The sequence below is a fragment of the Triturus cristatus genome, chromosome 7 (assembly GCF_964204655.1).
Source record: "Triturus cristatus chromosome 7, aTriCri1.1, whole genome shotgun sequence".
NCBI lineage: Eukaryota > Metazoa > Chordata > Amphibia > Caudata > Salamandridae > Triturus > Triturus cristatus.
In genome coordinates this window covers 1,856,010,492-1,856,035,388 of record NC_140590.1, presented here as the reverse complement: position 1 = coordinate 1,856,035,388, position 24,897 = coordinate 1,856,010,492, and the positions used below count along the sequence as shown (strand labels likewise).

The 24,897-nt window shown below is 46.2% G+C and overlaps 1 protein-coding gene across 2 annotated transcripts in view; it reads left to right on the top strand.

Annotated features, from left to right (window-relative positions):
• The window catches only part of LOC146813465 (uncharacterized), a 63,499-nt gene that overhangs the window by 6,817 nt on the left and 31,785 nt on the right, over positions 1–24,897 (top strand). The window contains exons 2-4 of one of the 2 annotated variants that reach the window (XM_085620232.1): positions 6,542–6,662; positions 10,369–10,476; positions 16,606–16,698. In XM_085620232.1, coding sequence (XP_085476358.1) covers positions 6,542–6,662; positions 10,369–10,476; positions 16,606–16,698 — 322 coding nt within the window. The remainder of the gene's footprint in view (positions 1–6,541; positions 6,663–10,368; positions 10,477–16,605; positions 16,699–24,897) is intronic. The other variant, XM_085620233.1, reaches the window with a different exon arrangement.

Sequence of the window (24,897 nt, the reverse complement as noted above, 5' to 3'; positions counted from 1 at the left end):
TCTGTGTCGGATGTATCAACCTCCAGCAGTCCACTAGGCCAAAAGTGTCCAAGAACCCGCCGAGCCACGCCTGGGCGGCAGAGAGGGCTCTGGGAGGGTAACGATCCAACTCACCAGAAATCACGGAATTAAAATCCCCACCCACAAGCAAGAGACTATCAGGAAGTTCAAGTAACATACGACCCACATCAGAGAAAGTGGAGGTCTGGAGGCCCGGGGGAACATAGACCGAGACCAATGAAAGAGTCTGACCCTCCCACCGTCCAGTCAAGGACGCATAGCGCCCTCCATCATCAAGAGTAACTTTGTCAATCTCAAGCGGGAGGGAAGATCGCAGCAAGATGCCCACCCCTCTGGATCCAGTGGTGAAGCCAGAATGTGCAACCAGTCGGTAGCCCTCCCTGTACATGGCATGACATACATTGCCCACCAAGTGCGTCTCTTGAAGAAATACCACATCAGGGGCCAATCGGCGCAAATATTGCAACACAACCCCACGTTTGATACGGTCCCCCAATCCGTTGACGTTCCAAGACATAAGTTTCAACCCGCCCCCCCCACAAGAAGCTGGAGTCCCCGTGTGGGTGCAGTTTTAAACTGCCATGTCGACCTGGTAAAATAAACCTTTTGCTAGGCTGAAACCTTTTTTGGTACATATAAGTCACTCCAAGGGTAGGCCCTGAACAGCCCAGACGCCAGGTGCAGCATATTAAAAAAGTTAGACACATACGTTAAGGTTTTACTTGTCCTAGTAGTGAAAAACCTTTACATTTGTTTTTCACCTCTCCCATAGGATAAAATTGAAGTAACCTTATTACACTTAATAAGCTGTAGCTTCCAATTAGGCGCAGGCAGACAGTTTGAGTGTGGTGGCTAAAGAATTGTAATTAAGAGCCCTCTTCAATGGCAAAGTTGGAATTTGAATTACAGTTCTGAAAATGCCACTTTCAGAAAGTTGGCATTTTCTTGTACTAACCACTGGTGCCTGCAGCCTGTTCCTGAAGCACGAGTAGGTGTAGCTGGCTAGCAGTTGGGCTTTGTGTATTGCTCCCAGACAGTGAGACATAGGGAAGACAGGTGTTGGCAGGATGAACCGTTCTGAGTTAACGAGGTGAAGGAGTTGTCACCTACCACACTTGCACATCACAAAGGCTCTGCATGAGCACACACACAAAGGGTTTGATACTGGTCTATTATGAAACCAGACAAGCTGAGGCCAGGACAGATAGGAAAGGGATGCCTGACACCTCAGAGGTTGAAAACCTCTAGAAGCTTTCTCCACTTCAAAATGGTCACAGGTATAAATGTTGGACCTCAGACTCCAACTCTTCAGTATACTCCTGGACTCTGCCAGGTAGGACTGCTGTGCTGCTGAGAGGACTGCCACTCTGCTGGACTGCTGCTGTGAAGGAACTGCTGCCCCACAGTGCTTACCTGCTACCCTCTTTATGGATGAAAAGGACTGGACCTGCATCTGTTGAACCAAGGACCCCAGTGCGACTCCAAAGACTAGTTGGCTGGCACTACATGTGTCCAGTATATTTGAACCTGTGCACACTCCCAAGCTAAATGTATAAAAGTGGCTACAGCCACACCACAGCCCGCACAAGCAGAGCCCCTGAAGGGTGTATTTTGTTGAGGCCATATGGAGTGACGTAAGTGCAATGCAGAAAATAGAAGTGCAGGAGTTTAATCCTGTTGTTACAGGACAGAGTACGAACAAGGTTTAACGCAGTTTCCCAGTCCCTATTAGAGTTGAGCATTCCTAGGTCTCTCTCCGAAGCTCTCCACGCAGGGTACTGTTGTGGTTGCATATCGCTTCTAAGGGCTCTGTGAAAACGGATAATTAGATGGTGCCCTTCTCCCCACCCGATGAGCCCATCAAGGACCCCTGAGGGTTGAGGGACCGCCGGGGAGTCCGCCCAGAGGTCCTTTGCCGTGTTCTCCAGCTTGGCATAATGGAGAAAATTAGCTGGTCCTCCTCAAATTAGTCTTGTACCTCCTGAAAAGATATAAAGGTGTCCCCTGAATAAAAGTCACCCCTTTCTGACCACTGTTCCACAGACATGGTCGAGTCAATTCTTCTAAAGAGTACCAGGTTCACAGTTTAAATTCCCTACTGAAGGAAGTTTTGTAAATTATTTTCTGGGCCACTTTTCCCCATATCCGCGCAGTGTGAGTGACCAGGATGGAATCGAGTGTTCTGATCTCCCCATCAGCAACTTGGGTAGGGTTCCTCCTCCCTCCCAAAAAAACAAATTCCCCCGAAGCCTCTTCTCCCAGTTATCCGACTCCGTGAGCCAGCGGGCTGTGTGTTGAGGGTGAGCTGCATACAAATAAAATTGTACATCCGGACCGCCAAACCCCCATCCTCCAGGTCTCGTTTTAGTGTTGTAAGCCCCACCCTGCTGCGCTTACCCACCCATAGGAGCGTCACCAATAGGCTATCCAACTGTTGGAAAAATTATTTGTCAGTGGAAACAGAGAATTTTATATGAGATACAGGCAGCAAGGAAGAAAGACCATTATTGCTATTGCTGTCCTGCCCAGCCCATTACGGATAAAGGGAGCCTGTTCCAAAAGCTAATGGAGTTCTCTAGGCTGACCCTGTTCACATTCTGGCGTTGGTGTTGGACCTCAGTGTGAGTTACCAAAATCCCCAAATATCGAACCCTTCCAGTTCCCACTGGAGTCCTTCAGCTGTTTGCTGGTGTGGCTGTCTCCCAATCAACTCTCTCGAGGGGAACACTAATGATTTACGGACATTACGTTTGAGGCCCGAGGTATGCCAAAATTATCCAGGCGCCTCATCAGCAGTGGGATAGATTCCCCAGGCGAGTGCATGTACACCAATGCATCATCCGCATATATCGAGACAACATGATTGTTATTCCCCACCTGGATCCCCCAGTAGCAATGCAAGGGGCTTAATTGCCAAGGCGAACAATAGGGGTGAGAGAGGACAGCCCTTACGAGTACCCCTCACCACTGGCCAGGGCTCAGAGTGCTCACCCCCCAACTTAATAAAAGGCCCATTCCACTTTGTCAAATGCTTTTTCAAGATGCATGGAAATCAGGGCCTTCTGTCCCTCCTCAGCCATGGGATTGTGCAGCACACGTGCCAGTCTGCAAGATTGTGCGTTGTGCTAAGTGCCTTCATAAAGCCACATTGGTCCTCGTGGACCAGGTCCCAGACAACCTCACCCAATCGCGTTAGCGGTGTTTTGCACAACACTTTGAGATCAGTGTTGAGCATACTTCGGGGTCTGTACGCGGAAGGATCTACTGGGCCCCCTCCTGGCTTCAGCATTAGACACGCCACCCCTTCTCTCAGCTCATCGTTGGTGGCAATAGGCATGTGTGCCTTGCCTCCAGATAAACCTCTGACAGTTTTTCCTTAAGAGCCGGGGAGTAGGCATGATAGCCCTCCGCTACAGAGAGTTCCTCCTCTAACTCTGTAGCTCGGGAAGCCCCACCCTGGTCGGGAACTCTTCCATCCTACCCTCAACATCCGGGGGCCCAGCTCTGTAAACTAAGTTAAGTGGTCCAGTAGAATTGTCAGGAAATCCCGCCACTGGGATTTTAAGTGACCCTGTGCACTCCGTATATGGACACAATGGGGGGTATCTCTCTTTCTCACCTGAGAATCCACAGCAGGAGTTTACCTGTTTTGTCGCCCTCACCGTGTAGTAACTACCAGTCGGTTTTAAGGCCTGCTTTGTCCAGTGTGCCCCAGACCTCCCTGTGAGTCGCCAGTGCAGCTGCGCACCCCCCCCCCAGCTGCGTATATCTCCTGTTTCTGAAGGTTTGCTAATCGGGCCTCTTGGGTCTTTAAATCCGCTAAGGCCTTCTACTCACTCCACAGATAATTCTAATGCATTTCTCCCGTACTACCACTTTCAGAGCCTCCTACTTGATCGGCCTGATGTCCATGGTCCGCCAGTTATGAGTGGTTTAGGTTTATATGACGGTCCCCATGTCCTCCCTGCATGTGGCGTCTGCTAGCCAGGCAGAGGGCATACACCATGTTTGCCATCCATCCAGCCTCCCACCCCAGGCCAATGTTAATGGGGTCAGGGCATGATCGGACAGGATCCACAGTGTTGATCCGGGAGTACTGCGCCTCCTTGTTAATATTAAAGGGGTTAGGAACTAGCAGGATGGTGCGTGGCAACTGTTCGTTCATCACCGCATTGCGCTTCCTCAATAATGGTTTTGCTCCCGCCCCCGGTTCATGTTTCTCCTGTCCCTTGTTGCCTTGCCTCTTTCACTCAGTTAGAATCCTGCTCTCTAGTATCCCTGGACAGTTTGGTTCCATCACTACAGTTGCTTTGCCTGACTTTCCTCCTGGTGTTTTCTGGGGCCTTTGGGGCTTGATCTTGCCATCTCCTCTGAAATGCTCAGTGAGTTCAAACTGCCTTCCATTCCTCTGTCTGCTTTCATGCGTGTTATGTATCTATATTGATTGCCATTGTGCTACTTTTATTGCAGGGCCTTCAGCCCAGATCTTGAGCTCTCTCATTACAGCGCCATTCACTCCGGGTGTGCGGAGGGTTTCTCTTGTGTGGCGTCCTTGCTGCTGTTGTGGGTTTCTCTCTCTCTCTCACCTTCCCTTATCCCTATACTCCTCTTACCCTGTTCTAAACTGCTCACGGAGGTTACTCTGCCATGTCACATCTCGGGAAGTCCATACAGGAAGGTTGGTGGGTTTTTGTCTGAGTCTTATCATATTACTCTCTCCTTAGAGGTAGCTTTTCCCAGTTACTGCAATAGGTCTCGCATTACTAAAGGTTTGATCTATTGGCATTGCATTTTTATTTGCAATACCAACAGGTCAAACTTTCAGTAATGCGAGACCTATTGCATTGCAAATGCTTGTTTAATCTTGATCTTACCTCCAGGATCCCATGACCTTCTTCAGCAGGACAGTGGGCTGTAGAAAAGGGCCTAAATGTTCCCCCTCCAGATAACGACATGGATGGAAGCGGCATTTGCATGTTAGGGGGGGAGGGTGTGGAGTCAAGAGATGGCCAGAGCTGGCCAACCAAAAGATTCAATTGGTGATGTAGGCTGGGAGGGAACCAAGCACCGAAAGGCAGGACATGTTGACAATATTAACCAATCAGAGAAAAAGAATTATAAAAAGCAGCTCAACTAACCAACCAAAAGCGGTGGTCGTGTCTAAAGTCCCCGATAGCCCATATACCAAATACGGCATGCTTCGCAGAGCAGCGCATGCGCTGCCCAGGCTCGACCTAAAACAGCCTGGTAGATGCTGCCCTTTTGCTCATTGGTGCATTTGAGACCATATTTTGTTAACTTCGTAGGTGTGTGATCTTGATTGATCCTCCCACATTTCATGCCTTTCCAGACCCAAAAGATCTGAGCATCTGGCTTTAAAATACTATAAACAATTAATAGTTCCCAGTTCATCGGAATAAACTCATTCTAATGTGTCCTGCATTGCCTCAGTCGTGCAGCATAACAGAACTGAATTTTATTCATTAGGTAACGTTTTCTATTATTAAAAAATGAATCGATTTCTTTAGCACTCTTGGCTCTAAGTGAGATATCCAGTCTATTTGCTTTGAAAGATAACATGAGTTCCTATCGCCAGCTGTATTTTTGAGAAATATGAGAAGCGCCAAACTAGTGCTGGCATCTAAGAAGTTTGATTCAGGGATTTAAGTGGAGATTAAAAAATATGGTGGAAGACACAATTAAGAGCGGTTCATTTTAAATTCTAATATAATAATATGTTAAAGGGGAACACTGTAGAGTTCTGCAGACTATATAAGCCCTCAGTCCCCATAAGCCACGTGAGTTTTACGTCAGTGGTGACAGGAAGGAGAAGAGCAAATAAAGGAAATGACATCATTCAAACGATTGTAATAAATGTGAGTTCGATGAAATGATTGCATTATGATTCACATCGAGAACTCTGTAAGTCCTGAAAGCGTGACCTTGTTTGAGACGTCCTTGTGTTCATCTGTACTGAAAACTTGATTTCCGCCCAATTCCTTGGCTTTGAGTCCATTTCCTGCATCCACGAGATCCCAAATCTTTTAAGGGTCTTGGAGCATACACAAGCTCCTGTCTGAACGGGACTAATACCGCTGTAGGCTAACTTGAATGTCAATGTCTGTCGCAATACATAGAAGTCTCATCAGCTCTGATTTCAAGGTGGTGTGATAATTATTCTAAGGGCACACTAAGGAATCACAACAGTCCCATAAGGGATGGTCAGAAGGATTGCTAATGGTACCTGCTTGTGCCGACAGAGCCCCCATCATACCGGTTACTCTCCATAATGGTTGCAATAGAACATTTTGCCTTCTTAGCTCTTAAGTACACACTTTTGCTTTTAGGAAATGATTTGAAGGCTCATAGCCAATAGGCATTGCTCTCAACAAGAACATAAGGTGTCAGGGTTATTAATGGGGGGAAGTGCACTGAAATCTGTGTTTTTAGTGGCTAGATTGTAGTCATATTTCGCTGGAGTTACTTAATATTAAGTGCTATATTTTTGTTTCATGTCCAGGTTATATTTCAGGATCCTTCCATCTATTTCTCTGATGAGGAGTGGGCACCTTTAAACAAATGGCAGACGGAATTTTATAAGAATGTAATGAAGGAAATTCACCAAGCTTTCATCACACTTGGTACAGTACCTCCCTTAAGAAACAGGGTTTACAACCTATCAACTTCTTGGTTTGTGTTATTCGGTTTTGCAAAATGTGTGCCAATATAATGTCTTGTTATTTTAGAGCTACAATTTCTTTTGTGATCTGCCAACCTATGTTTTCCTTTTTAAATTTACTCATGTGTTTTTAGAAAGGTGTATATTTGTGATTGTGTAGTTGATGCTTAATTGTTCACTGTTGTCTTTGGTGTATTTAATCAAACTACCAAATTGTGAGGAATAATGACATATAGCTACATTTCTTTTGATTTAAAATCAAACCTTAAACTAAAATGAAAAGCAAATACACAAGTAACAAAATGATTTCCATATTTTCAGTCCTTAGTATTAAACCAGATAACAATATTAGCAACCCGTTCATTATACACTATCCTTCATTCTCATTATGTGCATTGTTTTCCATCTAAATCATACTCAGGGCCACTGAACTTATGCAGCTGTAAAGGTCCTAATTATGTGTCAGGGTTGAATACATTCTGTGTCAACAATAGTTAAATTATGCGGCATAATGTGGCATATTTTGTAAAATTATTACTTCATTGTTTTGTCATTTTTAAACTTGGAAACACTGCCTGGGCATAGGTTACACCTCATTAGTACCCATTTAATACCCAAATATGGCAATAAGCAACGGAAAGGTGACCAGTCCAGCTTTGTAAAGGGCTTTCCACCGTGCTGCAACAAGTGTTGCTGCATTTTTAGTACCTTTTGAACCGTTTGAGCTAGAAACACATTATTTATGTTAAAATCTGCAGATTATGCGGCAGATCATGGATTATGTGGCGAATGCTGCAAATCTATAATTATGCATGAATCGCGAAGGCCTCAGAATCGCATAATTCCAGTGGCCCTGATTATTCTTAACAATCCCCAAAAATCTGTGCTTCTGTCTCAAATGTCAAATTATAATATGCCCTGCAATCCCTGATATAATATAAACCCTAGCATAATGAGAGAGTCTGTTATCAGAGCTCTGTTATAATGAGATCACTAGCATATCTTCTCACTTCACTGTATGGCACCAAAAGGAACGAAGGATTTCGCGAGCGTCCCACCTCTTGGACAGGTACATCTTTTTAGAAATTCCACATGCCTATCATCCAGTAGTTTTTAACAATGTCTCACAGTTCCTGCAATAAATAATTACTGGCAAGCCGTTTACCTTGATCATGCCCGGCTTCATAGTGTCAAGTAGAGAGCCACGAACCGCAGAGGTTAGGCCGGAATAAGAACCTAGCAAATGTTTTAACTCCAGTGAGGGAACACACAATCCTAACCTCCCCTTATACCTGGTTTAGGGTTTCAGATATTCAACGGGGAGCACCACGACAGGTCTTCAGTCATGTCCAGCTCACTGGGAGCTCACTGAAGCCAAACAGCTCCTCGCTAAAGTCCAGTTCGAAGAAGCTTTGTCCAAGAGTCTCTGAAACAGCGCCATTGCTTCATCTCCTCTCTCTTCGATAAGAAACAGTTGGTGAAGATTGGTCAGAATCATCTGAGCCTGCTCTAATGCTCCGTAGAGTACCTCAGGGATCTGTTGTGCCTTCTTTGCTGTACAATTTCATCATGGATCCCTTGCAAGGGCTGATAGTGGAGGTTGGAACCATGGGTGAATGAAAACTAAATTTACCGAAAAATATCTTCCATAAAGTAATCAATCTTTCGCCCGATAGCATTGTTCATAAAACGGAAAGCTCCGTACAAAAAACTTCCAAAGCTTCCATCGGCAACTGACAACAGTGAGCTGTCTGACATGGTGAGAAAGGCCTAAAGTCTTCCTACCTCCCATTGCACACAGTTCTCTCCATGCCTCAGCAGCCCTTGCCTGAGGACAATCTACAACTCCAAGGAGGACCCAGAACCATAAGAGGCAAGTTGATGCTAACATTTGTTGCGATATAAATTACTCTGCCATCCTGTGCCCTAAGAAACTCTGTAAAAATATGAATAAAGATTCAGGTCAATTGGCATCCAACAGCTGCCTACTCCTCCGCTTAGGAGAAGGAAGTTGGATGTAGTACTGGTTGTCTCATGCCAGAGGTCTGCTCAGAGGTGAGGCAGTCGGATTGTACTATTTACTGATGCTTGCGTGGTAAAGTCTCGGACAGAAGAGGGAAAAATATCACACTGGCGTGTGTCGGACCCTGGTGCATGTCCAGGCAGCACGAGTAGGTCTTCAGTACCTCATCGCCCTGACGTGTTTGATGGGCCAGCTTCAGGGCTTCGAGTCACAGGAGGATTAAACTGAGGCAAGGTCTCAGGCAGTGTGAAAATGGTGGGATTTACCTCCTCTGTACAATCTTACATACTATGAAGTCGTTGGTGCTGTGGTGAGGACGTATAGATGGATGATCCAGGGGAAGGCAGTGACCTTCCATTGAAGCATTTGTGTCTGGCTGAGTGGTTATTGGTGAAGCTGAAAGAGGCAGACTTTAGGCCTTGGGCCTCTTTGTCAGCTGGAATGTCCTGACTGTCTGCCCATGACACTGCCCTGCAGTGACTTATCCACCACACGCAGGAGGCCCCATTAACAGAAAAAGGATCTCTGCCTGCAGGTTCTTTTCCATCCCTCTGGAATAAGTAAACGTTCCTAAGCGTATGACTGGAACTTTGCACTGTGCGCCGGTTTCCAGGTCCATTTTTGGGAAGGTCATGTGACATTCTCAGTGAGATCTTATTTCTGATGTGAGTTCTCCATATGAGAGACTTATGCATAGAAGAAATAGGAACCCCTCTGCAAGTGCACATTTTTTGTCTCTGCAGAAAAATATTTTCCGCATGGACAACTCCCTTCGACCAACTCTGAGGTTGATCCATTCCCCTTCTGATCCTGGGAACGGATTTAAGATGGCCCTTGGATGGACTAAAAGTCCAATAGCTTTCAAGGTGAAAAGGGAAAGATTTGGAGTTTGTGAATGCCGACAAATGTCTATGTCTGTGGGCATTCAGGCACTTTGAATGCTAGCCATGCCTTGGAAAGCCCACTCGCTCACCCATTAAATTGAATTTACAGATGTAGAAATCATTGCCCACCTACATGGGCCTATGCCTGCCTGGAATCCCTTTGCGAATTCCTACAAGATGTAGGGTAAATCCGGAGCTCAGAGTATGTTTGCCATTGTAATTGACTCCATAGCTTTAAACTGTAATATATCTTTTATAGCTGGCCAGACGCGTGGAGGGTTTTCAGTGTCATGTGGTTGAGGCTGTCATTGTCTTACTGAGACATGGTAGGCGCTGTGAAGGCCTGGCATTAGTAAGGGTCCACGGCCTCTATTTGATTTTTAGGTGGAGGGGCGGGCGGTTATGTTTGAGCTTCTGAGGCTATGAGTTGCACCCTCAGCTTTACAGGGGACTGTTCTTGAAAAGTACATCTTGAAGGCAGAGCTGTTCTTTCTAATTGTGGTTATGTGTTACTTTCTGACTCTGGTTCTACCCAACTGTACCATGGTGTCTTGTGAGTGAGTCTAGAAAGGGAAGCACCAGTCTCTGTGCCTGTTATCACTACTTACACTGCACGCTGCTGGCTTTATATCATTCATCTCCCCGCCTCCCTCGCGCTCCTCTTCTGTGCTCAAAGGGAGACATTTCATGGCACCTGTGGGGCATTCTTTTCCATCTGAGGATGTCACCAAATGATGCTGTCTATTTCCTTTTGATGACAGGTCCTCTGATTGCCTCCACTATTTGTTCATTAAGATGTAGAGGCAAAGAAGAACTGATCCCTGCGGACAACCAGGAATTGGAGAGTAGGCAAAGCGCTCAGTCACCAGGTGAGTGACGTACTGTATGACGTGTGACCTGGCAGCAATGATTACACCGACAAACTAAGAGATGATCTTAATTTTTTAGTTTAATTCCATTAGTTGAGGGCAGTGGTTTTACTGGTAATAGGAATTTCCAGTAGAGTGCATCTACTACCAGTGGTAATTTTACCCCTGGTGGTAATCCAGCGGAGTGGATTTTATAACTGCCTTCAGCCATATTTACTCCCAGGATGCTTGTTTCCGGTCCAGGAAAGACCTGGCTTGGCAGTTCAGGCTGGATTGTTCCCATGGAGAACAGAGTCTAGACTCATTTGCATATGGCTGGGTCTGAACTGAGGTGGGGTGGCGAAGTGAGCTAAAGAACGATGATGGATTCAACACAGATCTGTGACTGGGGGTGAGTGTCTGAAAAGTTTCAGCGCTCCGTCCATCATCTCCTTGTGGTTGCTTTGTTCGCTCTAAGTTGGCAGGGTATGCCCAGACTTGGGTCCCTTGCTCACTTTGCCACTGGATTCAAGCTAGTCTGGCTGATGAGGGGTGATACCCCGAAACCAGTCCCAGGATGCTTGTTTCCGGTCCAGGGAAGACCTGGCTTGGCAGTTCGGGCTGGACTGTTCCCATGAGGCACAGGGTGAAGACTGATTTGCATGTAGTTGGGTCTGAACTGAGGTGGCGAAGTGAGCTAAAGAACGATGATGGATTCAACCCAGATTTGTGACTGAGGGGTGAGTGTCTGAAAGGTTTCAGCGCTTCGTCCATTATCTCCTTGTGTTTGCTTTCAGCAATATTTACTACTGGGTGCAATTACCAATAACACAATCAATATTCTCATTTCCCTTTTTGTTACGAGGCCTCGAGAGTTTGACATGATCAGATGAAGCAACAAAGATGGCATGGGAAATAATCTTCAAGGTCATATTCCAATGTTCAGTCCATGCTTTAGGCAAGATGTATTCTAGAAGGTTTCATAAGCGACAGAGATTGTCAAGATTATATGACTTAATAACCTATGCCACTTGGCAGTTATGTTTCAATTATTTTGGGTAACTGATGGGTTAACAAAAATACTAGAAGCAGTCTGGTGAGTGAGACACAGCTCCTCCCCCGAGCACCCCCAGCATTGCTACCCCATGACTCACACACACACACACTCCCCTGCTCTCTCTCTCAGCCCCCTCTCTCTGTCTCCATCTCTCTGTCTCTTTCTCTCCTTCTATCTCTTTCTCTTCTTCTCTCTCTTTCTCTGTGCCCCTCTCTCCCTCTCTCTCTCAGGATGAACAAAAGAGACACATTGGAGATTTAGAGAAATGCCACAAACAGCAACAATCAGAGGTGGGCCTCCTAGAGAGCTAGAAAAACTAGAACGTGCACAGGGAGAAAGGAGAGATGGAGAAAGCTTGTGGCAAAGTTAGAAACACACACAGCACCTCCAGAAAAGCTCTCAAGGTTGGACCAACACACACATTCACATAAGATAATAATCTTATACTGCGTTATGATGGGGTCAGTAAGAAAAAAAGGTGAGCACAGCTCTTGTGCAGGCTACACTCCTGCTCCTGTCTCTATTTTTAGGTCTGGCGTTAGCCTAATTATATGTATAATGTACTTATAAGAGCTTTCTGCCAGCCATCTTCATCCAGTGGTCTGTTATAATGTCATTCACATTTTCCTTCCACCCTCCACAGAACAGAGCATGGGGCAGTTGCTCTGCCCAACCCAGCCACTGGTGATCTTCAGTGTGAGTGACACCATTCAGCCCTTTCACATGGAGCACGTGCACACACAAAGTGCTTCTCTTCAGTGCCAGACTCTTCGGTGGCAATGTGTTCTTTTCGAGACCAAAAATATTTTTGCTTTTAGTCAATGTGTATTTGTAGGTTGATGAGGGCTCGGCAGCTTCCCCCAATGGGAACGTTTCTAAAATACCACGACAACACAAACCAATCAAAATTACTGACAGCGGGTACCAGACCTGCTATGCCAACCCTTTTACAAATATCATGATGATGTGTGTAAGAAAAAAAGGGTATATATGATCACTATCAGTATTTCTTTGAGAATTCATCATGCTAACTTTGTTGCGATATACCGCAAGGGGTTCTGAGCCTTCCCCAATCTCTTTAGCTGTCAGTGTAAAAGGTCACTGAAACCACACATTATGACCTAAGACACTTGTCTCTTTCTCGGAAGATTGAGAGGCTGTCGTAAAAGATTGGAGTGTTACATCCGCCGCAGCGAGTGCTATACATGAGGGTGATGATCAAGTGAAAACTTCACTCTACCGCTGGGAATTCAGGACGACCATTTTTAATGAGCTTTTTTGTGCTTCTTTATAGGGAATCCTAACAAGTTTGGACTCTTCATTTCATAAGTGTTGTTATTGAGAATAACATGGTTGGACATTGTATGACATGTTATCAACATCATTAAAATATAAGAGAAAACTGCTTTGTAAATTAGTTATCATGGAATAATTTATCATGAATGATTACATTATTTGACATTATCCATCGTCTTTCATCCTGAGGAGGGGTGGGGTCATTATCCATCTTTATTCTGTTGCTAAAAGGTATGTATGTGAAGTCACCTGAAGGAAGGTCTCTTATGCATCACTGTAACGTGTCCTGTGAAAACCATTTGTCGACTTCACACCGTTCTTCCAGCTGGTGAGGTCCATGGGACTAGATATCTGTTATGCCTTTGGTTCCATCAGTCTTCTTCTGTTCTACAAATATTAACTGAGGTCATAAAAACATTTGCTCTCAATCTCGCGATAGGTTTTTACAGGGTATTGTGCCAAACATGTGGGTCTTCTGTTGGTATTTCGTTTTAAAAAGGAATCTCGGCATAATGACACTAGAGAGTCTTCAACGATTCAATCAGTTTCCAGTGCTAATCTCAGCTGTAGTAAGTTGGGTCTCTTATTGGGCTGTCGGAGTGAGTTTATATCCTTCGACTAGCTCCTCATATGTTATAAAAACATTGCATCTGAGTTTAGTCATGGAGCCCGGTTAGGTGCAAAGTGTTCAATCTATTTATTGGTGCTCCCTCTTGGATACCGGTATCTAGACCTCCGCACTCTGATTTGGTTTGGATTGTGTTAATATTCCAGCCAGTTGTGAGGGAGGGGAGCGTGTGATCGATGTCATGATGAGTGCAGAATCAGGAAGAGCCGAGAGGTAGGTGGGTGGACGCCTGGATTAGCACATGGGCTCATGCGTGTGGAAGTAGAGCATCCTAGAGCCGAGGAGGCAATGGAACTCAACCAAGAATGACTAAAGGGTGGGCGGCACCGGCACCTGGAAGAAGCAGTAAGGACCACGCCGTAGAGGGCGGGCCGCAAACCCATCTTCAGCCCTAGTAAGGGGCCGATGTGCACAGTAAACTGCAGCACTCAGCACATGCTGCTTACGTCCATATTCTTAGTTTATTTTGTTCATATTCAACACATGTGTCTTTGCTGCTTCACAGTCTCCTAACTGTCCCAGCACTGACTTTAGCTACCCTGGTCCTCCCTGTCCTTTCGCTCTCTCCTGTCCCATCTCATTGCATATGAAGCATGGACATCTCAATCCCTCCGGTTTCTTTTTGTGAAATGCATTCATACCTGTCTTGGGTAGACTCACACTGGATGAAGCTGTAAAGATGAAAATAATCCAGGGCTTCTGACCCAGAACTCAAAGGCATAGAGCTACTGAAATTGATGTGATCCTTGCTAGAAAAATGGCCAAATATGTAAGTTCTGATGGAAGATGTATTTTACTTCATAAAGATTCAAGTTTCAAAGCTCTTGTAAGTGCCTTTCTGGCTACCATCTTTTCTGGATGAGCTTGGTGCTACAGATCTTTCAGTCCGTTCCATAGGGTAATGTCTGGTGGTAGTGGATCACACAGAAACACATGCTTGGACTTGCCATTTTACGTCTACGCTAGCGTTTTCTAAGAGATAGAGCTACAGACCATTGCTGTTGCGTCTGTATCCATCCCTCTGGTGGCATCTTTGGTTACATCTGTACACAGAAGGTGTTTAGAAGTTATTTGCTCCTTCGGTGAATCTGGTAGCAGAGGAGCACCAGTGTTCCCCTGATGTAGCGGATTAGCCGATCCATCAGATAGATCCTGCTGTCCATAAACACAGACGCGTGATCCCTCTTGACACGTTGCACAAGACTCCAGCCTTCCCGTTCCTCGTCCCTCTTATTTAAGAATGGACCTAGTAAAGTTACTTCTTTCACTGGCGTAAAAACCCTGTCCCATTGGTAGAAATCTCAGACTCCACCTTGTGCATGGTTTATAGTTTAAGACGACTGCGCCTTCCACTGAACCCTCTGCTATATCTTGCGAGGCATGATGTACACCGACTCTTTTCTGGCGTTGTGGTCTTGGCTGAAGGCTCACAATCTGTTTTGTCTGCTTCACTGTCGACTTTTGCATACTTCCTCTTTCTAGATTTACTGCTGGCCAGGTGATCATTTTAGTAGTGCTCAGACGTCCAAGGACACCCTGCTTTCCCTCCAGCTGGCATTGCGTCCTCCAGGTTCCCCGTTGGTTTCTCTGTCATTCTTTTGTTTTCCTCCACATCAACGGGAAAGCAGTCTCCACCTTCACCTGCAGAAACACAAGAGGCGCTTCTCAAGCCACGGTCCAGCATTCGCGATGAACGTTCGCATTTGGCCGCGCGGTGTAACGTTGGGTATGTGAGACTCTGATGAGGCGGAGAGATGTGGTGGTGATAGGTGTATTGCCTGTTGGATCTCAGTCTTTCACGCCAGTCGTGGCATTTTGTTCTCACCCCTGTGCCCCGTGTTGATTCCCTACCTCTGTTCCCTCTTTTTAGGCGGACGACCTACAAAGGCTCTGAATGTGGATGCTAACAAAAATGTAAAGAAAGAAAGAGATGGGAAATTATAACTATATATATATTTTATAGGGATTATGTCATTGCTCATCTATGGGCAGTGACTTATCCTCGTGAAGCTAAGAGTGTGATTTAGTTTCCTTTTATTTATTTTTTCTAGAGCACTTGTGCAATTCCTGACGCTGAGACCCACTCACCAGTAAATTACAAATGTTGTGCAACAAGTAGAAGCCTACAAACTAACTGTGTTTTTAGGGCCCTGTGTGAAGAAAATAGTCCTGTTAGTTACACATATGTTCAGGGAGCCCAGACCAAATAGTTGTGCCTAAAGTATCTAAGGGAACTCCCTGGGTGTTGAAGAAAAGTTGGTCTCAGTTTAATGAAAGACCACGGTAAATGAAGCACCCACTAGAAGCAGCCTCCTCATAGGCCCATTAAGTCCCTCCTAACAAACTGAAAACAAAAGTTGTTGCAGACATCCAACAGGTACACCCACTCCCATTAATGTGGCTAAATCCAGAAATATATTCACTCATCACAAGTACTGACTAAATGGGCCACCTCCATAACTGAAACTCTCTGGGTAACAGGAAGAGTGAAAATGCTTTATTGTGGTATTGTATCAACTCAGAACAGGTCTAGCAGCGAAGGAAGCCTTTGTCAACAACACTATACCTCATGGGCAGAAACACTCCTGAACACTGAACAGTATGTGTACCTCAGAGCGGGAAACATGTTAATAATACTAAGGTTGCTTCTTATGATTAATGTTGTAAGTGTAAAACACCCTATCTAGAAGGACCCTTGGAATTACACTTGGCATTCGGCAGTTAGTTTTTCCTAATCTAGAGAAATATAATTTGTTTTATTGTTAAACGTTTTGGAGGAACAGACTGTGTAGTCACTGTTAACTCAATATCTACATTTCATTATGCATTGATGATATTTAGACATTTCTACGCCCATCTACATTATGGAAGAATTTAATTGTATTAGTTTTACTTAATTTTAAAGATTTTTTTAAAAATTATTATGCCTTGTAGGCTTTTTCAACTGGTGAAGTTTGATTCATACATTATGAATCCTTTTTGTCAAAAATTATTGGTCATAATCTATGTAATTTTATTACTGTCAAAATATTTTTTACTTACATCATGATGCAAGTATAAATTCTATTTGGTTTTAATTACCTGCAATAAACTAACTACTATAAAGTGTGGTTGTAGGTGTAAAATAAATGCATCTTAAAAAAGCCTCACTCTTGAAATTGATCCACAGACATCTGTTTGAAGAAAGGGCAGGAGCAAAGTACAATCCTTATTGATCACCTTGGTGAAGAAGTCACAGAAAGCAGTACTGACCCCAACTTAGGTAAGTTTCCAAAGCCTCGGTGATTGTAGTACCGAACAGTCTGCTACCGGATATTGGCTCACGACATCGGCTCCTGTCTGGCATTTTTCAGGCTTTGGTTAGGGGGGTGGCCTGTCTTAATGAGTTACAGATCTTCCCAAGTGAAGTGGTTGTTAGGGAGTGAGTTGATAGTGTACGGGTAGTTGTTAGGGAGCGAGATTTTCTTAACGCTTGAATTCTCATTATGCTGTTATATGTAATTGGGTGATTTGGCGCTATGCTGGTCTTGTACGTGATAAACCCTTCTTAGAAAGTTACATATGCCCTGGAGTTTGCACTATGTTGGTGTTTATTAGCAAACAAACCCCCCAGAAGTTACTCAAGTTAGACATGCACTTGTGTTGGCACTGTGCTGCCATTTATAGAATCTTAATCTTTCCTCGTGTGCTGCTGCATCTGTAAGTTGTTGTTATTGGTCTACAGGTGAATCTTTCTTCAGGTAAGGTAAACATTTAATCTCAAGATGCTGCATATTTTTTATTTCTTTCAGCACTGGCAGTTGTTTGTATTTAGGAGTCTACTAACATTTTGACCAAACTTCTTGTTGATCAGTAGTAGCAATCCTGTTCTTTGTAGTACAGGAGAGCTCAGTGTACTGGTATTGCTTGTTCTGTAGAGCATGAGAGGGCTCGGTGTGAAAGTCATTGCATATTGAGTATGTGAGCGGAGGGCGCAGTGTCTTGTGTTGAGAGATGGTTTGGCCAGGGAAGGGTGAATGGCAGTGGCCAGCATCTGGTGTTGAGAGATGCTTTGGGCCAGGGAATGGTGCACGGGCAGCGTCTGGTGTTGAGAGATGTTTTGGGGCAGGGAAGGGTGCATGGCCATGGGCAGCGTCCGGTGTCAAGAGATGTATTTGCCAGGGAAGGGTGCACAGGCAGTGTCTGGTGTCAGGAGATGCTTTGGGCCAGGGAAGGGTGCACGGGCAGCATCTGGTGTCGAAAGATGCTTTGGGCCAGGGAAGGGTGCATGGGGCAGCATCTGGTGTCGAGAGATGCTTTGGGCCTGGGAAGGGTGCAGGGCCATGGGCAGGGTCTGGTGTCAAGAGATGGTTTGGCGATGGAAGGGTGCATGGCCATGGGTAGCGGCTGGTGTTGAGAAATGCTTTGGGCCAGTGAAGGGTATATAGCCATAGGCAGCGCCTGGTGTTGAAACATGGTTTGGACCAGGGAAGGGTGCATTGCCATGAGCAGCACCTGGTGTCGAGAGATGCTTTGGGCATGGAAGGGTGCATGGCCATGGGCAGCATCTGGTGTCGAGAGATGGTGTGGGCCAGTGAGGGGGTTCATAGCCATGGGCAGTGCCTGGTGTCGAGATATTGTTTGGGCCAGGGAAGGATGCATTGCCATGGGCAGTGCATGGTGTCAAGAGATGCTTTGGTCAGGGAAGGGTGCATGGCCATGGGCAGCCTCTGGTGTCGAGATATGGTTTGGCCTGGGAATGGTTCATAGCCATGGGCAGTGTCAGGTGTCGAGATATGGTTTGGGTCAGGGAAGGGTGCATGGGCATGGGCAGCGTCAGGTGACAAGAGATAATTTGGGCCAGGGAAGGGTGCATGGCCATGGGCAGCGTCTGGTGTAGAGAGATGGTTTGTCCAGGGAAGAGTGCATGGCCACAGGCAGCATCTGGTATCGAGAGATGGTTTGGGCCAGGGAAGGGTTCATAGCCATGGGCAGTGTCGGGTGCCGAGAGATGGTTTGGGCAGGGAAGGATGCATGGCCATGGGCAGTGTCTGGTGTCGAGAGATGCTTTGGACCATGGAAGGGTGCATGGCCATAGGCAGCGCCTGGTGTCGAAACATGGTTTGGGCCAGAGAAGGATGCTTTGCCATGAGCAGTACCTGGTGTCGAGAGATGCTTTGGGCATGGAAGGGTGCATGGCCATGGGCAGCATCTGGTGTCGAGAGATGGTGTGGGCCAGTGAGGGGGTTCATAGCCATGGGCAGCGCCTGGTATCGAGATATTGTTTGGGTCAGGGAAGGATGCATTGCCATGGGCAGTGCATGGTGTCAAGAGATTCTTTGGGCAGGGAAGGGTGCAGGGTCATGGGCAGCGTCTGGTGTCGAGAGATGCTTTGGGCCATGGAAGGGTGCATGGCTATGGGCAGCATCTGGTGTCAAGAGATGGTTAGGGCAGGGAAGGGTGCATGGCCATGAGCAGTGTCTGGTGTCGAGAGATGCTTTGGGCCAGGGAATGGTGCATGGCCATGGGCAGTGTCTGGTGTCAAGAGATGCTTTGGGCCAGGGTAGGGTGCAGGGCCATGGGCAGTGTCTGGTGTCGAGAGATGCTTTGGGCCAGGGTAGGGTGCATGGCCACGGGCAGCATCTGGTGTCGAGAGATGGTTTAGGCTATGAAAGGATGCATGGCCATGGGCAGTGTCTGGTGTCAAGAGATGCTTTGGGCCAGGGTAGGGTGCAGGGCCATGGGCAGCGTCTGGTGTCGAGAGATGCTTTGGGCCAGAGGTAGGGAGTATGGCCACGGGCAGCATCTGGTGTCGAGAGATGGTTTGGGCTAGGGAAGGGTGCATGGCCATGGGCAGCGTCTGGTGTCGAGAAATGATTTGGGCCAAGGAAGAGTCCATGGCCATGGGCAGCGTCTGGTGTTGACAGATGGTTTGGCCATGGAAGGGTGCATGGCCACAAGCAGCATCTGTTGTTGACAGATGCTTTGTGCCAGTGAAGGGTTCATAGCCATGGGCAGCCTCTGGTGTTGAGAGATCCTTTGTGCCAGGGAAGGGTGCATGGCCATGGGCAGCGTCTGGTGTTGACAGATAGTTTGGGCCAGAGAAGGGTGCATGGCCATGGGCAGCATCTGGTGTTGAGAGATGCCTTGGGCCAGAGAAGATTGCATTGACATGGGCAGCGTCTGGTATTGATGGATGGTTTGGGCGAGGGAAGGGTGCATGGCCATGGACAAAGTCTGATGTAGATAAAGATGGTTTGGGCCAGGGTAGGGTGCAGGCAATGGATTGTGAAGCGTGAGTGGAAGAGCATCAGGGGAAGCTGTCAACTCTCTGGTGGCAAAGTGTGCAATGTTGTGCAGAAGGTGGGGGGAAGGAGTTATGGAAGGCACAGTATTGCTGTCGTTCAGTGAGCTATAAAACCGGATATAATTCTTTTGAAGAGTGCTTTGGGGAAGATTACATGATGTTGAATCATTGCTTAATGTAAAGTGATTTCTCTCTGTCCCCTCCACGTGCAGATTTCTCTACCGGGTCCAGCACACTGTAAGTTAGGGAATAAGGATTGCTTCTGTGAAAATCCTTGAAATGTCTTGCTTCAGAGAGAGATCAATTAGGCAACTAGAGTGTAGGTACATTCTGAGAATATGGACTAAGGAACCCATTGGTTTGAACACTAATGAAGAAATGTATACATATTTATGATATCTGTAAAGTCTTAAGCTTCAGTATTTTTTTGAAACAGGCCCCCAGGTGGGCCAGGTCCCAGGGGCAGTTTATTAAAAAAGTATGGGGTGCATGGGGCCCCCATCCAGAGGTTCTTTGAGCCCTGGGGACTAACACCTCTCCGGGGCTAATACAATAATTGTGCGGGGAGCTGCACAGACCCCCGCACCCCAGGGATCACCACCTCCTCAGGGCCAAAAGCAGATTTTGAAGTGGGAGGATGGCTGTTGGGCCCCCTCCCGGGCCATATACCACCCCGGGAACCACCACCGCCCCGGGGCCATGCCTAACAAAGAAGGAGGGCTGTGTAACACCCTTTCTTGAACCATATATAGCCCTGGGGACTGCCAGGCCCTAGGCCTGGCTCCTGCTATGTCCCAGGGTGCCCATCTCAGGGATATAGCTGACGGCTCCCGCCGAACAAAAGCAAACATTCCACTCTCAGCAAGCGGGAGCTGACAAAGTGCCCCCGCTTACTGGAAGCAGAGGTAGAAATGCGGCCAGGGAAAGAGATGAAACTATTGCTCCTTCATGCAGGGAGCTACATTTCCAGCAGCTCCCTGCATGCAGCAATGCCGGTTCCTGCAAGAGGCTGGCTGGGACCGCGGGGGCCTTGAGGCTCTCCCTGCGGTCCCATAGCACACTGGGTTCCCTGGGTAGGCTCCAGGGCACATAGGGAAACATGGCCAGGCCCTGGGGGATGGGTCCCTGGGGCCGAAATCGGCCTGGGGAGGGAAGCCTCTTTCCATGCAATGTGACTGAGCCTTAGGAAATAGGTTTGTACCACCCAGTTTTGCTGCACTACTCTTATTATAAGATTTATACTAGAATTATTGCTGCCAGGCTTAACTCCCAAAATTTTAAAATGAATCTCACCCTGGCAACATGGCTTAATTTACGTCCGAGAAACCATAGTTCATACTAACATGGCTGCCGTATTAATTGACCGGGCAGAAACGACACATACTGCTCTATTGTCCCCTACTTATATGGATTATAAATGGAGCCATTAGTTTGTTTACTTCATGGCAATCCTGTAGTTGTACTGGCAAGGAATACACAACTAGGAACTAAACTCATGGCTTACGTGGATGATTGTTAAACCAAAAGCAGTGCAGGCTTTAATAATGCTTTAAGGGACTGCACGTTATTTGGTAATTTAACAGGATATAAACTGAATGTGCAGACACCTGAAGTCATATTTGTAAATTCACAGACCTCTAACCAGACTTACGAGGTGAATGCGTTGTTAATCTATTGGAGTGCAATCTCTTCTGTAGTGACTGTGACAAGGAGGTTCTCTCCTGTCATCGCCTAGTGAGAGCAGAGTCCCTTTGTATGCAAATGTCCAAAATCAATAGCAGCACTCACACACACACTCAGAGACGCACACATTCATTCACAGACCCACTCATGCATCGACTCATAAACCCACTCAGAGACTCCCACACTCCTTCACAGACCCACTCAGATACCCGCACATCCACTCACAGACCCAGTGAGGTACTAACACACTCACTCACAACCCCACAGAGGCACTCATACACTCACTTACACATTCAGAGACTCATGCATCCACTCATAGATCCTCTCAGACCCTCATTCACTCACTCTCAGACTTACTCAGATACTGACACACCCTCTCATAGACCCACTGAAACACTAGTACATCCACTCACACAATCACTCAGACACCCACACATCCACTTACAGACCAACTTAGAGTCATCCACACACTCATAGACCCACTCAGATACTCATCCACCCACTCATAGACACACTCAGACACTCTCACACCCACTCACAGGCTCAGAGACACTCATGCACGTTCTCACAGGCCTACTCATACTCTCTCACAACAACTCACAGCCCTACTTAGAGACTCACTCACTGACTCACAGACCTACTCAGACTCACGCACTCATTCTCAGACACACACGCCCACTCAGAGACCCACTCAGAGACTCACACACCCTTTCACAGACCCACACAGAAACTCATGCTCCCACTCACAGACTCATTCAGACACTCATGTACACACTCACAGACTGGCTCACACACTCATGGAGGCACTCTCAAACCCACTCAGACACTCTCTCACCGACCCACTCATATACTCACTCTGACACTCATGCACCCACTTAGGCACTCACTTAGACACTCGTGTATCCACTCCCAGACCCACTCCCAGACCCACACAGCCACTCACATACCCATTCACAACCCATACAGCACCTTACACCCACAAAACTACTCACACACCTATACAGACACTTGCACTCACACAATGTCAAAGGCTAGATTAGGAAGTGACACTTAAAAAACCTTTGAAATTCCTTAAACAAAACCCAAACATTGCAGGGATGTTATATTCTGGAATTAACATTAAAAACCTTGGAAATTCACTGAAAAAAACAAAGGTTACAGTGATGTTATAGTTAGGAAATAGAATTTAAAAAACCTTACAGATTCACTGAAAAGACCAAAGGTTATAAGGATGTTATAGTTAGGCTCAGATTTCACTCATACAAAACCAGTGAAATTCAACAGTTATAACTTACGCCCCCAAAATGCACTGCTTATGATCTTACATATTACATCACTCATCACGTGGTCAGTGACATCACTGATGACATCTCAAATGACATTACTGATGACATCATCCACAGGACCACTCACACATCCACTCACAGACCCACACGACCACTCATACGCTCACTCACACACACCTATACAACCATTCACATACCCCTTCTTTCATCCTTAGAGCAACTCACACACCCATTCACTCATCTATACAGCCACTCACAGAGCCACTCACTTACCCATACAGCCATACACACTTAGTCAGTCATTCACACACCCACTCATACACCCATATAGCCACTCACATATGCAGACACTCATCTATATAGGCACTCACACGTGCACTCACTCACCCACACAGCCAGTGACTTACCTACCCACTCACTCACTTACACTCACACACCCTGCCTCACACCCATAAAACCACTCACACACTAACTTACAAACCCATACAACTACTCACACATCCACTCAACCACTCATATGCCCACATTATTTTTTTGTTTAAATCGTTTTTATTAACCTTTTCTGTTTGTGTTGCACATTACCAATAAAGCATACATTCAGAACAGTGCTCATGTCATCGATGGAAAAGAAGGAAAATTGATTGCCAGTAGCACAGTACACAATAACTATTAGCAACAGGAAAGCGGAGATACAGGGTATGGTGAGTACATCAAATGTGTGGCAATATCTAAAAAAGAACAGAGCAGTACTGACAAATCACGGCACCAGGTGGCATGCGAATAATGCAGGTACATTGTAGTTCAAACTCAACCGGGGACATAGGGCACAACCAAATGAGGACAACTAAAGTGAAGGAAGGTTAGGGGGGAGTCGCTCAAGACCTGCTGCCGCATCCAATGTAGCTGTGAAGAACCAGAACCTTTTGGGCCTGGCGGCGCAGGGTACGCCTTAATCTCCTGGGTTCTCCTGCTTAGCTACACAGAGACACGGGGACACTCTGTCGGCGTAAAAGATCAGATTTTATTAGCTGCAGCTAGTACAGTTGTCCTAGAAGTACACACGGAATGTTCTCAGGAGACTGCCACTTCACTCCGGGGCGCACAATCTTATATAGTACATAGGTGACATATACATTAACTAAGAACACACCTAAAACATACATGAAAAACCAGTAGGAATAGCCCGAAGGAAAGTCAGAGCCAATAGAAAAAGTCGGAAAACAAAAGTATCGAGTAACTCGAAGAAACCTCTCCTCCAACTGTGTTTGCCACCCCTCCCACAGGTTAAAGTATTAACATGTCTGTAACTGGTTTGCAGGTGGTGAGATACGTTTGTGTATTTTGGAGGACAGTTGTGAAATGAGAGAATACGAGCGGAGGACAGCGAAGGCCAGAAGATGAGATAAAGTCAGAAGAGAATAGTGTGAACCAACAGATAGTTAAGACAGGGATTAGAAAAACCAGACAGGGATTAGTGTACTCGGCCAGTCTCTAACACCAGCTTTGTAAACAGAGGCACAAGGCTATTTTGACACAATATTGCAGGAAAAGCAGAAAAGACTTCGATCATCGTGCTGCCTGAGTGAGGGCAACACAAAATGGCGGCGGAGCATTAAATGGCGGGTCAATTCAATCACGATCGAAAATCGAATTTTCTCAGACCCTCCTTTTGCCAGAACTCAGGCAAGATACATAGACTCACGTTAATCTGAGTCAATGTCGATGGCCATGAGGTCATTGAGTTGTTGCTGTACCATCATTTTGATATTTTCTATTCTTTGTGACTTGGGTTTAGGGATGCACACAGTAGCACAAAGGTCGCAAATGGCGGGGCCACAGTGCATACAAAGGCAACAAGAGAAAATGATGGTCAAAACTACTCCAAGGAATGTCAATACCTTCCAACCCCATTTGGACAGTAGTCCCCAAAACCACTCCAATAATGACCAATCTCCTTCGTCCTGATGAATCGACTCAGAGATTATATGTAATTTAGAGATAGCTTGGTATACAGTCGGAGCGTCATCAGGTATGAAAATACGACAACTTGACCCGATCAATTTGCACACTCCACCACGGTACACAAACCAGTTGCCTTATATTTCTGCTGTTGGCCATTGGACCCCAAAAAGGAAGAAATCCTTTGAGGAAATCTCCTCCCTCTTGTCCTGCTGTGTCTTTAGAATCAATAATCCCTCTGCCATAT